We start from the raw sequence: 12,300 nt of genomic DNA, 5'->3' as shown, positions 1-12,300 counted from the left end.
ACCCTCTCGTGAAACGATTTTAGTTTACGTCAGTACACTTGGATACGCCACATGAATACGTCACTTGGCTACGTCGTGTAATGCGCGAGTAGTCTCGGTTGCCTATTCTATTCTTGACAGGTTCGCGCCTCATAATAATAATTCATGACAGGTATGCCAAATAGTAGTGTGTCATGTTTCCTTTGCGTTGGGTTGTGGTGAAATACACAGGGGTTATCTGTTTGCGAGTTGCCTGGAACACGGTTTTTTAATAACATCTCTCGATCTTCACATATTTTGTCATGTGAATAAGAACAAAACAAGTTCGTCAAACATATTTCTTATTTTATCTGCATTGAATGAATTTACAACGTCATTCTTGTTAATTGTTTATTCATAAAGACTACTTGTACTGAAGAAAATGTTTCCCCCTTTCAACGGGTGGAGTAGTGCGCCGGAGTAGTGTCCCTTGCGTAGAAACGTGGGCGAATAACACGATCTGCGCATGCGTGAAATCAACCGGAAAAGGAAAAAGACATAAACATGCCGAAAAACGATGTGCGCATCACCCGGAACTCGCAATCAAAGAAGTGCGCATGTGCGAGATCTAAAATGGCCGCGGAACTGTTAACTGGTGTATTGAGGCAGATCCATTTGGAGGTGAGACACGCTGATTGCCTGACCGCTGAGTGATTGCATTGACCAATCAAAATATCGAATTAAAGAAGGATTTACAATAACACATGTGCACAAAATGAACACACACACACACACACACCGCGCGAGACTGAGAAAAAGACGTCAAAGACTTTTGACCGTGACGTAATCTGTTTATGACGCTATATTTCTCGTCAATGTGTGACGCGTTCGGCTGTTCTATGAGACTGCCTGGCTGGCTGTGGCTCCGCGAATTTCCCCCGCCGCCAAGTCGGGTTTTTTGTGGTTTATTTCGCATTTAGGTCCCAGGTAACATTATGAAGTTTTAATACGATCAATCGGACCTACAGTATTATCAAGTTAGTGTATCAACTTTTGAACGAACTGCGCCCAGTAGTTTCCCAGCAATAAGTAGGTATGTTACAAAGTGCGTGCGCAGCTCAATTTTTGACGTCATTGAAAATGGCCCCCCCATTTTCTGATCACTCACACTGTCTCAGTTTTGGGATCCTCTTTTCTATTCTTGTCCAAATTTACATCACATGGGCACCCTGTCGAAGACGTAGAGCACATTCTTGACTTTAAGATTGAGAAAGATGGCGAGTCCAACACTGTCGAGCTCGCCGGCCAGAATATCGGGCGAAGAAGACACACAAGAGGTACTTTTATAAACCAATTTATAGCCTTTGAACTCTTATGAGACCCCTCTGAACAGTTAGTTTGACCATTTTCCTGCTGTTTCCCAAAATTTCAAGTCGATAAAGCGATGCGAAGTACCTTTTAACGGATGCGCCGCTTTGCGCCAGGAGTGTCACCCATGTTGTATTCACATCCAACATGGCGGTCGGTAAAGTTCGTCTGCTCTCAGTTTCATACTAACTTACTAAAAAAAATTAAAAAAAAATTTTATTTTTTATTTTTTATAGTTGTTTAATAGAGCTCTGAACCTTTCTTTTGATACAAAATTGAACAACATTGATAAACAAATGTGTGAGTTACAGTTAATTTTAGCTGAAAAATGTCAAAAATGGTTTCAATTTATCCTCTTTGCCTCTATTACGAATTTTATTACTTTAAAAATTCATAACTCGGGTTACACTTATCCAATCTCAAAGATATATACCATTGGAATGCTGATTTTCTGCTCTTTCACGTGATATAGATCAAAATGTTAAATGAAAAGTTTGAATTTTTTTGTAACATACCTACAATTTGTTTGTTTGTTTATTTGTTGCTTAACGTCCAGCCGACTACGCAGAGCCATATCAGGACGAGGAAGGGGGCCACTTGTCAAGCGATTCCTGTTTACAAATGCACTAACCCATTACTTGTGTCCCAGCAGGCTTTAGTAAAACTAAATTAATACCTACTGGAAGATTACCAGTTTCCAGTATGTTAAAATAGGCTTAACCTATCTACTGCTGGACTTACATCAGAACACTAACAGATTAAACTATACATGAATCGCGAGACAAGCGGCAAGAGAAGAGATTTTTGGAAAAAATACAGGTGAATGAGCAAGAAGGCAGAAAAAAGAAAAGAATTCATGAAGAAAAAGAGAGCATGACAGGAAAGAGGAACCAAAAATCTACCTAACAGCAAACTAGAAAGCTCCTGCGGTTCCAAAAACAGGAGGGGCCTTTAATTTCATAACCGCAGTGCCCCACTGCGGGAATACCTACAATAAGCTGTTAAGTCGAGACACACACACACATGCACACAATTAAAGTCTGCTGGACCCTTGTACTAGCGTACTCGGGGATTAAAGTCTGCTGAGCCCTAGTACTAGCGTACTCGGGGATAACATTCATTTCTCTATTCAGCCTATTGTCCCATCGCTGGGAAATTCGGATCGCTTCCTCCCAGTGGAAAGCTAGCAGCAACTGTCGCGCTACCCCAAAGTTAAGGGATCCATTAGATTTGTTTTTCATTCTTTATTGTTCTATATATAGCTATTCTGATGAACACGTGGGGGAATTCGGGGGCTGTGGTTGGATGGTCTCTTCCGATCATCAAAGCATAATGCGGCGGAAGTCGGCCATTTTAATATCCAAAAGCATATTGTCGATAACAAAGACGCATGGTTCCGGTTTCTTCCACGTGTATAAAGTACACGCATACCTCGCCATGCAGGTTTGTTTCTGTGACTAGTCGACAGACGATGCTATTTGCTTTGTGTGTGTTTTTGTTGTTGCTTACTGTATATGACATACATTACGTGTAAAATCCAGTTCTTTAACAGGCAACAAACCTTGCAAATTTCCAGAAGCTGCAATCTGAAGCGACCTGTCTCTGATTCTAGCAGACGATGTCTCCAATGTTTAACACAAAATCAGCAAACTCTCCTGTCACATAGAACGTCCATTGTATAGTGCAATGTTGAAATGAAGTTACCGGTCTGAAACATTTAGTCGTTTCTTCTGAGACAATCCTTGTTCTCTTATCATCTACAGATTTAGCGCAGTCTTCACCACGCGAATTCCCAACAGAAGTCAGACTTTCGAACATACAATATACGTAGGCAAGCATGATACGTCATGACGTCATATGATTCCTAGCATATTGACGTAATGCTAAACATCCGGTTATCTCGAGTTTTCTCCGTAATACATGTCCGTGGGTTTTTCAATGTTCGGTTATTTCCGTGGCTTCATGCGGAAAGGGAACCGTCGTCTGCAATCAGCGACATGGACCATTCTGGTACTTGTTGCTGACAAAAACATGATTTTAACACAGAATGTAATGTCAGAATAGCTATATAAACGCTATTGTGTTTTCATCGTAGCAATAGGGTCCGATATTTAGACTCGAACAAGTATAATGCGACTCGTCTTCGACTCGTCGGCATTATCCTTGTCTCGTCTAAATATCGGGCCCTATTGCTTCGCTGAAAACACAATAGCTGGTAATATCGCTGGCGAATTCGGATCGCTTCCTCCCAGTGAAAAGCTAGCAGCAACAGAGTCGCGCTTGTGGTCCAAGTTGTGGAATGTGTCCAAGTTGTGGAATGTGTCGAAGATGTGGAATGTGTCCAAGTTGTGGTATGTGTCCAAGATGTGGTATGTGTCCAAGTTGAGGTATGTGTCCAAGATGTGGTAATGTTTCCAAGATGTGGTAATGTGTCCAATGTGTCCAAGTTGTGGTATGTGTTCAAGTTGCGGTATGTGTCCAAGTTGTGGTATGTGTCCAAGATCTGGTAATGTGTCCAAGTTGTGGTATGCGTCTAACTTGGGATGTGGTCTGTGTCCAAGTTGTGGTATGTGTCCAAGTTGTGGTATGTGTCCAAGTTGTGGTATGTGTCCAAGATGTGGTATGTGTCCAAGACGTGGTAATGTGTCGAAGTTGTGGTATGTGTCTGTAACCGAGTGCCGAAACACTACGATCACCTCGGAAAGCGAAGTGCAATCAAACAGGATTGAAAATGTTAGGGTTAATTTCTTAGCCCTATAAAAACTGTTATGCAAACCCGAAGGTTTCCATGAACATACAGACAATCGGAAACCACCAGACCCTATCACAAACAGAATTCCACAATACACCGGTGTTGACTTTTAAAGGCCAACAACTCGGGTGCAGAGTCTGCTGTGAAAGGAGCGGTAGCCTCCCCTGTCACAATCGCCCCCGTCTGAATGAACTGCGTCCCGAAGTTCCGAACCGGGGGACCACTGTCCATCCCAAGTTCGCAGAATGGGAACAGCACGAAAATGTTCAGTGGTCATATTATGCCATTACCTGAACAAATCATGCTGAGTCCCATCCCTGCTCGCAAGCGCCAGATGTAACCGAGTGCCGAAACACTACGATCACCTCGGGAAGCGAAGTGCAATCAAACAGGATTGAAAATGTTAGGGTTAATTTCTTAGCCCTATAAAAACTGTTATGCAAACCCGAAGGTTTCCATGAACATACAGACATTCGGAAACCACCAGACCCTATCACAAACAGAATTCCACAAAACACCGGTGTTGACTTTTAAAGGCCAACAACTCGGGTGCAGAGTCTGCTGTGAAAGGAGCGGTAGCCTCCCCTGTCACATGTCCAAGTTGTGGAATGTGATGGGACAATAAAGAAATGAAAAAATCTAATAAATGCATTGACTTTGGGGTAGCGCAACTCTGTTGTTGCTAGCTTTCCACTGGGAGGAAGCGACCCGAATTTCCCAGCGATGGGAAGATAAAGAAAAGAGAAAAAAAATCCCATAGATCCCTTGACTTTGGGGTAGCGCGACTCTGTTGCTGCTAGTTTTCCACTGGGAGGAAGTGACCCGAATTTCCCAGCGACAGGAAAATCTAGTAATGAAAAATAAAATAACAAGAAGAGCAAACGCTCGATCGAGTCACTTTCGCAGTTATGAATATTATATGAGGCATCAGATGGACAGGAAGAAATTGCTATTCACAACACAAAACAGATGTAAATAATTTGATGTAAAGAATAATCCTATAAAGTTTGAATCAAATCCGATGAATAGTTTCAGAGATATGATATTTCAATTTTTTTCCTTCAAGACATACCTGTGACCTTGAAAAAGGTCAAAGGTCACCAAAGCAGACGTCAAAGTGTAGAGGTCACTGGGAGTCACGTTCACATAAAATTTGAGCCCGGTCACTTTTATAGTTTCCGAGAAAAGCCCAACGTTAAGTTGTGTGTTGCCGAACAGAAAAGGCTAGTTATCTCCCTTGTTTTTCTGATAACGTTCGTAAAAGGCTACAGATGTAAATACTTTGATGTAAAGAATAATCCTACAAAGTTTCAATCACATCCGATGAACTTTGTCAAAGATATAAAATGTCTAATTTTTCCTTTGACGCTGACCTGTGACCTTGAAAAAGGTCAAAGGTCAACGAAACCATCGTTAAAGTGTAGAGGTCATTGGAGGTCACGACTAAACAAAATATGAGCCCGATCGCTTTGATAGTTTCCGAGAAAAGTCCAACGTTAAGGTGGTGTCTACGGACGGCCGGCCGGCCGGCCGGACAGACTAACACTGACCGATTACATAGAGTCACTTTTTCTCAAGTGACTCAAAAATCTAAACATCAACAGTCGCGCTACCCCAAAAGTCAAGGGATTTTGTTTTTGTGCCTTGACTTTGGGGATGACAAGAAAATATCGGGAGCATTAACGTGATTTGTAAAAAAAAAAAAAAAAATACAAATCACCGGGCGCGCAGACCCTTGATTTTAACCCCCAGGCTCAAAACTGTAAGGTTCAGCAGCTAAAGTTGCTTCTGCCATGATAAGTGTTTGTGACGTCATCGGAATGTTTACCCAGAATTCACCACTTCCGTACTCTCGCGGTCGTTCCGGATACAATGGCCGCCAGATCGGAACGCGAAAACGCTTCGCTTCAGCCACGAAATTCGTCGGATTATGGCCCAAAACGATTCCGAAATAAACTAAACCCTGTGCGGGAAGGTGAGAAAACAATTTCCTACGGCATGCATATGTCTGGTTAACCCAAGTCACGCCAAAACGCAAATGAACGCGTTTTTGTCACCAAAAACAGCCTGTTATGGTCCTTTAAGCGTGTTTCGTTTAGGCGAGTGCGGCTGTATACTCTCTTCGCGTCGTAACCTTTTCAGACCGAGTAGAACTGTTTGACCATTAAAAACTTACCCCCGAAACCAGCGCAGGGCTAGTGTAGCTACCACAACTTCATATGTACCACAACCCTTTTCAAATTTCCCAAATCGTCACATCCTGACAACTACACTCTCATCGCGTCGTAACCCATCCAAGGCGTCAAAGACAGAGTATATAACTTTGTTCATCCCCCCCCTTATCCCCAAACTCACACGAGCCAGTGTAGCCAGACACTACACATTCAGTTTTACAACCCTTTTCATAATCCTCAGATCGTCACATCCTGATGATTATACTCTCATAGCGCCGTAACCTCTCCAAGACGCCAAAGACAGAATAGAAGACCTCCATCCCAAAGTTATCCCCGAAACACACACACGAATTTATAAAGGCACTACATGTATACAACTTCATATGTACCCTTTTCAAATTTCCCAGATCGTCACATCCTGACAACTGTGCTCTCAACGCGCCGTAACCATTTCATGGCGTCAAAGATATAGTGGAAAACTGTGTTCCTCCCCAATTCATCCCCGAAATTTGCACGAGCCAGTGTAGCCAGACCATACAATTTCATTATTACAACCCTTATCATTGTCCTCAGATTCTCACATCCTGACAACTATACTCTCATCGCGTCGTAACCTCTCCAATGCGTCAAAGACAGAGTAGAAGACCTTCTCCATGCCAACCTTGTCCCCGAAACCCGCGCGAGCCAGCGTGGACAGTGTCGAGGCAGGCACCCCGGCCAACCACACCTCAACTCCAGCACGTGAAAACTGTGTCACCATCAACTGCAGCATGTCCAGACCGGACATGTCGATGTAGGTCATGGCCGAACAGTCCAAGATGAGATGGTGCAAGCGGCTGGAACTCTCCCCCTCTCCTTCTTCTTCCTCTCCCTTCCCGTTTGCAAAGCTCACATTGTCGATGGCATCGACTGTGGTGTCCTTTTCTGGTTGTTCGGTGGTGTTGGGCTTTTCGACTTGAGTATTACGGAGATCTGAGCCGTTGGATTCATTGAGGTTGACCATGTTGGGATTGTCAAGGCCTACCTTAGAGACGTCGGGGATGACCTTCTCACGTCTGTCTTTCCGGGGGCTGGTGGTGGGGTTCATGACCAGAGAGAATAGCTGATTCTTGAATCGCTCCTGGCTCGCGAAGTACAGTGCGGATTCGAACCTGTGAATTGCAAAGAGAGAATTTTCAGGGGGCAAGTTTATATTTCAAAGTCGGATAACGTTTTAAAACTGAGAAATGCACGCGCACGCACACACACACGCATGCACGCACGTATAAAAACAAGCTCATTCTATCCGACCATAAAGCACACACACGCACGCATAAAAGCAATCTCTTCGACACTCACTCACTCACTCACTCACTCACACACTCACATACTCACTCACTCACTCACTCACTCTCTCTCTCTCTCTCTCTCTCTCTCTCTCTCTCTCTCTCTATATATATATATATATATATATATACAGTCGAAACCGTTTATAACGAATCTCAGGGGAAAACGTTTTTTATTCGTTATAATCGATTTTCGTTATAACCGATTAGATCGGTTATAACGAAGACAAGAGGAAAAAAATTGTTATAACCGGTTTCTTCGCATTTTCAACGTAAAAATGGTAAAATGTTGGCAAATAAGTATTGTTTTCTGTTGCATAAGTAATCTTTTTGTCATATCATTAAAACATTCAATGAGGTACATACATAATCGTACATGAGAGAGAGAGAGAGAGAGAGAGAGAGAGAGAGAGAGAGAGAGAGAGAGACTCGAAGAGAGAGAGAGAGACTCGGAGAGAGAGATACACGAAGAGAGTGTGTGAGAGAGAGAGAGAGAGAGAGAGAGAGAGAGAGAGAGAGAGACTCGGAGAGAGAGAGAGAGACTCGGAGAGAGAGATACACGAAGAGAGTGTGTGAGAGAGAGAGACAGAGAGAGATGGCGAAAGAGAGAGAGAGATGGCGAAAGAGAGAGAGATAGAGAGAGAGAGAGAGAGAGAGGGGGTATGGGGCATGCAACAGGCCTAGGGAAAGCTGTAGATTCAAGTGGAGAATTATCAACTGTTATGTGGTCTATACAACGGTCAAATAAATGAATAATTAAGCAGAGAGATCGTTTTCAACAAAAGTACCAAAGTTTGCCTGAAACAATAAACACACACACACACACACACACACACACACACACACACACACACACACACACACACACACACACACACATATCGAATTCTGTTCTTCAACAAATCTGTTTATTAGGCCATAACCTTGTACCCAAGAATGTAACCATGAAATAAAAACAACAACAAAAACAACAACAAAAGACCTGGTGTCTAAAAATTGATGTACAAAATAATGGCTTTGTTTTGCAGGCGGAAAAGAAAATAGACAAAAAAACAACACTTAGATGTTTACTTAAACTATCAAGCAATTTACAAATAGAAACTGGTGAAAACAATTCAAATAAATTCATTTGTAATGAATTTAATTATCCTTGTCTTTTGGAACTACATATTTATGGAAAAATGGATTCTTTTTTCAAACTAAAACTGAAGCACAAAAATAACCTGTACAACTTGACAGTGTTTACAAATGCTTAACTATCGCGACACTAGCAATCCAGTTGGATTAAAATAATAGTGTCGTTAAATAATAATCTTCCCATAAATGAACGCAAAATGAAATGGTCAACACAGATCAGCAACGATACATTTGAATAAGGAAAATTAGCTGCAGCGTGACTCTATAACAGAACAAACAAATTCAAGTTGCAAAAGTTATACCTTTGTTTCTGCTTTGCATTTTCGTTATAACCGGTTTGTTTTTAGTGATAACTAAGAACACCGCTGGCAGGGAAAAAATAAAATGTTTGTTATAACCAATATTCGTTATACCCGGTTTCGTTATAGTGATAACTAAGAACACCGCTGGCAGGGAAAAAATAAAATGTTCGTTATAATCAATATTTAGTCGCCATCTTGTTGTATGAATTACTTCCCAAAGTTGACGTCATAAGTCATAAGTTACGAAAAAGTTGGATTTGCGTCATAGTTTCGTTCTAACCGGTTCCTTTTCTGGTCTGGGAACAAGAAATGTTGACGTTGTAAGCAGTTTCTCGTCATAACCGGTTTCGTTATAACCAGTTTGTTTTTAGTGATAACTAAGAACAGCGCTGGCAGGGAAAAAATAAAATGTTCGTTATGACTAATATTCGTTATAACCGGTTACGTTATAAACGATTCCGACTGTATATATATATATATATATATATATATATATATATATATATATATATATATATATATATATATATAACAGATTTCCGTCTTTAACTCACCCAATCTCCATTCAATCGCACACTTTTTCACGTACCTAAAGATCTTAACACCTGGAGGTGCACAGACGCCTTTCCGGTCAAGGTCGACAATCACGTCTTCGTTGTTGGCCTTTCCGAGAAGTGTCCCTTTGGCAAGCAGGCTGACAACCATTACTGATGCCATAGAGAAGACCACGCCCGCCAGTAGGCCAATGACAAGGTCACTGAAGACGCTGACAAAGGCCGTCAGAATCCAAATGAAGAAGTCTGGTTTGTTGACGTGCCAGAACGGTTTCAGGTTGCGTATCTGAATGTTAAAAGTATAATTATCAATTGATTGACGACCATTAAACCTATTTCATATCGACTTTTGTCTTGATTGCCTAATGGGAACAAAAAAACCAAAGAAACAAACAAACAAACAAAACCCTACATCATCCGTAAATCCAGATCCTTTATGGCCAGGCTTATTGACAACACTCAACATTATGGCTGAGCTGTGCTGCAGATTCCGAACAAAAAGGGACTCATCTATTGAGTCAGAGAGTACATCTATCTAAAACTTGTTTTAAATGACATACTTAATTATTATACTAATACTCAATAGTATTTTATACTCTGTATTCAATCGACGCAGAAACATCAAACACAAACGAATCCTCATTACCTGCAGCAACAGATCCTTCATCGCGACGATGATCATTGCCGCCAGCATAGCGATAGGGAGCGAGACGAACAGCTGCCCGACTACCAGCATCACCAGCAGGATAAACACAGCAGACGTCACTCCGTTCAGCGTGGACTTGGACCCCAGGGAGCTCAACATCATGGTGCGAGGGAGAGCGGTGCAGGAGGGAAAGTTCTGGAAGAAGGACCCCACCAGCTGACACAGACCGTAGGCCACGAGCTCCTGGTTGTCGTCGATGATGACGTCGTGGAGCTTGGCGGTCAGTTTGGCCAGAGAGATGGTCGAGGCGAAGATGAAGATGGCGGTGACGAAGGCGTCAGTGGCCACCCTGGGCAGACTCTCCATGCGAGGCAGAGACGGAGCCGGGATACCCACGGGAACATCCCCGACGATTACGATCCCGAACTTCTCGTTGAGCTTGGCGAAGTGGGAGACGAGCGTGGAGAGGATGACCACGATGGGCTCGATGGGGATGGGGATTTTTAGCTTGTGTTTGTAGCGCTCGTTGATGCCCAGTTTCACCGCCAGGAGCACCGCCATGTAGATGAGGCCCACGATGAGGTCAGCCACGTTGACGTCACGGATGTTGCTGAAGATATCGATGTAGGTCAGCACCAGTTTGCCCAGCCCGGTCCGCATTGGTAGCTTCAGGTGTAGCATCTTCACTATCTGTGAAGAGAGGGAGAGAAACTCCAGTGAAAATCACAAAAAGTGAACGTCAGTTGTAGAACAACTTACTCACAATGGAAAATACAGAGACAGAGATAGACAGCCGCCAGACAAAAACAGCTAGATAGACAGAAATGTTAGTCTCTTGCTATCTGGACAATGTCAAATTCAAAACACCTTAACCAAAGTTATAACATGTTTTCTTGCTGTTATTGTTAGCCACTCGGGAAAACAGACACTTTTCTTTCTTTACTTGGTGTTTAACGTCGTTTTCAACCACGAAGGTTATATCGCGACGAGGGAAAGGGGAAGATGGGATAGGGGAAAGGGGGGAGATGGGATAGAGCCACTTGTTAAGTGTTTCTTGTTCACAAAAGCACTCATCAAAAAATTGCTCCAGGGGCTTGCAACGTAATACAATATATGACCTTACAAAGGACTAAACATTTCTTACATACTGCTTGACTAAAATCTTTACAAACATTGACTATATTCTATACAAGAACCACTTAACAAGGGTTAACGGAGAAACAGAATCCGTTAGTCGCCTCATACGACATGCGGGGTGCAGAGAAATAAGGATGTAGAAAAGAAGACTTTTGGTAAGTGAAATAAAGGTGATGGATCCAGTCAGGTAGAAATAAGACAAGAAAAGAATTGGAAAACTGCAGGGAATAGTAGGGAGAGTTTTCTTGGAAGGAAATATAGGTGAAAGGACTGGTAAGGCAGAAATAAGACAAAAGAAGAGAAGAAACAGAACCGTTAGTCGCCTCTTACGACATGCTGGGTAGCATCGGGTAAATTCTTTCTAGTCCCTTTTGTCTCATCCTTGGTTACTTGCGGTTAACGGACTGGCCTGCCCCACGGACTTACGAGTACTCACACCGATTTTACCATATATGTAACTTTTGATTGATTAATATGAATTAATATGGATACTATCAAAATATGTTCTGTTAACATACACGGATTGAGAAATGCGATAAAAAGAAAAACGTTTTTCAATAACAAAAAGAAAGAAAAAACAGATATAATATGCGTACAAGAGTCTTATATCACTGACGACGTTAAGGAACTATGGGAAAAAGAATGGGGAGGGAAGATGTTTTATTCCACTGTCTCCAACCACAGTATGGGTCAGCTAGTTTTAGTTTGTTTGTTTGTTTGTTTGTTTATTTGTTGCTTAACGTCCAGCCGACTACGCAGAGCCATATCAGGACGAGGAAGGGGGGGATGAAGGGGGCCACTTGTCAAGCGATTCCTGTTTACAAATGCACTAACCCATTACTTGTGTCCCAGCAGGCTTTAGTAAAACTAAATTAATACCTACTGGAAGATTACCAGTTTCCAGTATGTTAAAATAGGCTTAACCTATCTACTGCTGGACTTACATC

The 12,300-nt window shown here is 42.3% G+C and overlaps 2 protein-coding genes across 5 annotated transcripts in view; one reads left to right on the top strand and one right to left on the bottom strand.

The window, feature by feature from the left end:
• LOC138971512 (uncharacterized) overlaps window positions 1–12,300 on the top strand; it is a 247,650-nt gene that overhangs the window by 107,028 nt on the left and 128,322 nt on the right. The gene's annotated exons all lie outside the window — the stretch shown is intronic.
• Window positions 4,936–12,300, bottom strand: part of LOC138971514 (prestin-like) — a 90,461-nt gene continuing 83,096 nt past the window's right edge. For all 4 annotated transcript variants that reach the window (XM_070344259.1, XM_070344258.1, XM_070344260.1 and 1 more), the window contains 3 exons: window positions 10,217–10,906; window positions 9,606–9,856; window positions 4,936–7,403 (listed from right to left, as the gene is read on the bottom strand). In XM_070344259.1, coding sequence (XP_070200360.1) covers window positions 6,830–7,403; window positions 9,606–9,856; window positions 10,217–10,906 — 1,515 coding nt within the window. In that variant the 3' untranslated portion in view covers window positions 4,936–6,829. The remainder of the gene's footprint in view (window positions 7,404–9,605; window positions 9,857–10,216; window positions 10,907–12,300) is intronic.

The sequence above is a fragment of the Littorina saxatilis genome, linkage group LG7, assembly GCF_037325665.1.
Source record: "Littorina saxatilis isolate snail1 linkage group LG7, US_GU_Lsax_2.0, whole genome shotgun sequence".
NCBI lineage: Eukaryota > Metazoa > Mollusca > Gastropoda > Littorinimorpha > Littorinidae > Littorina > Littorina saxatilis.
Note: the sequence above shows the minus strand (reverse complement) of the source record. Positions and strands in the feature narration are given on the sequence as shown.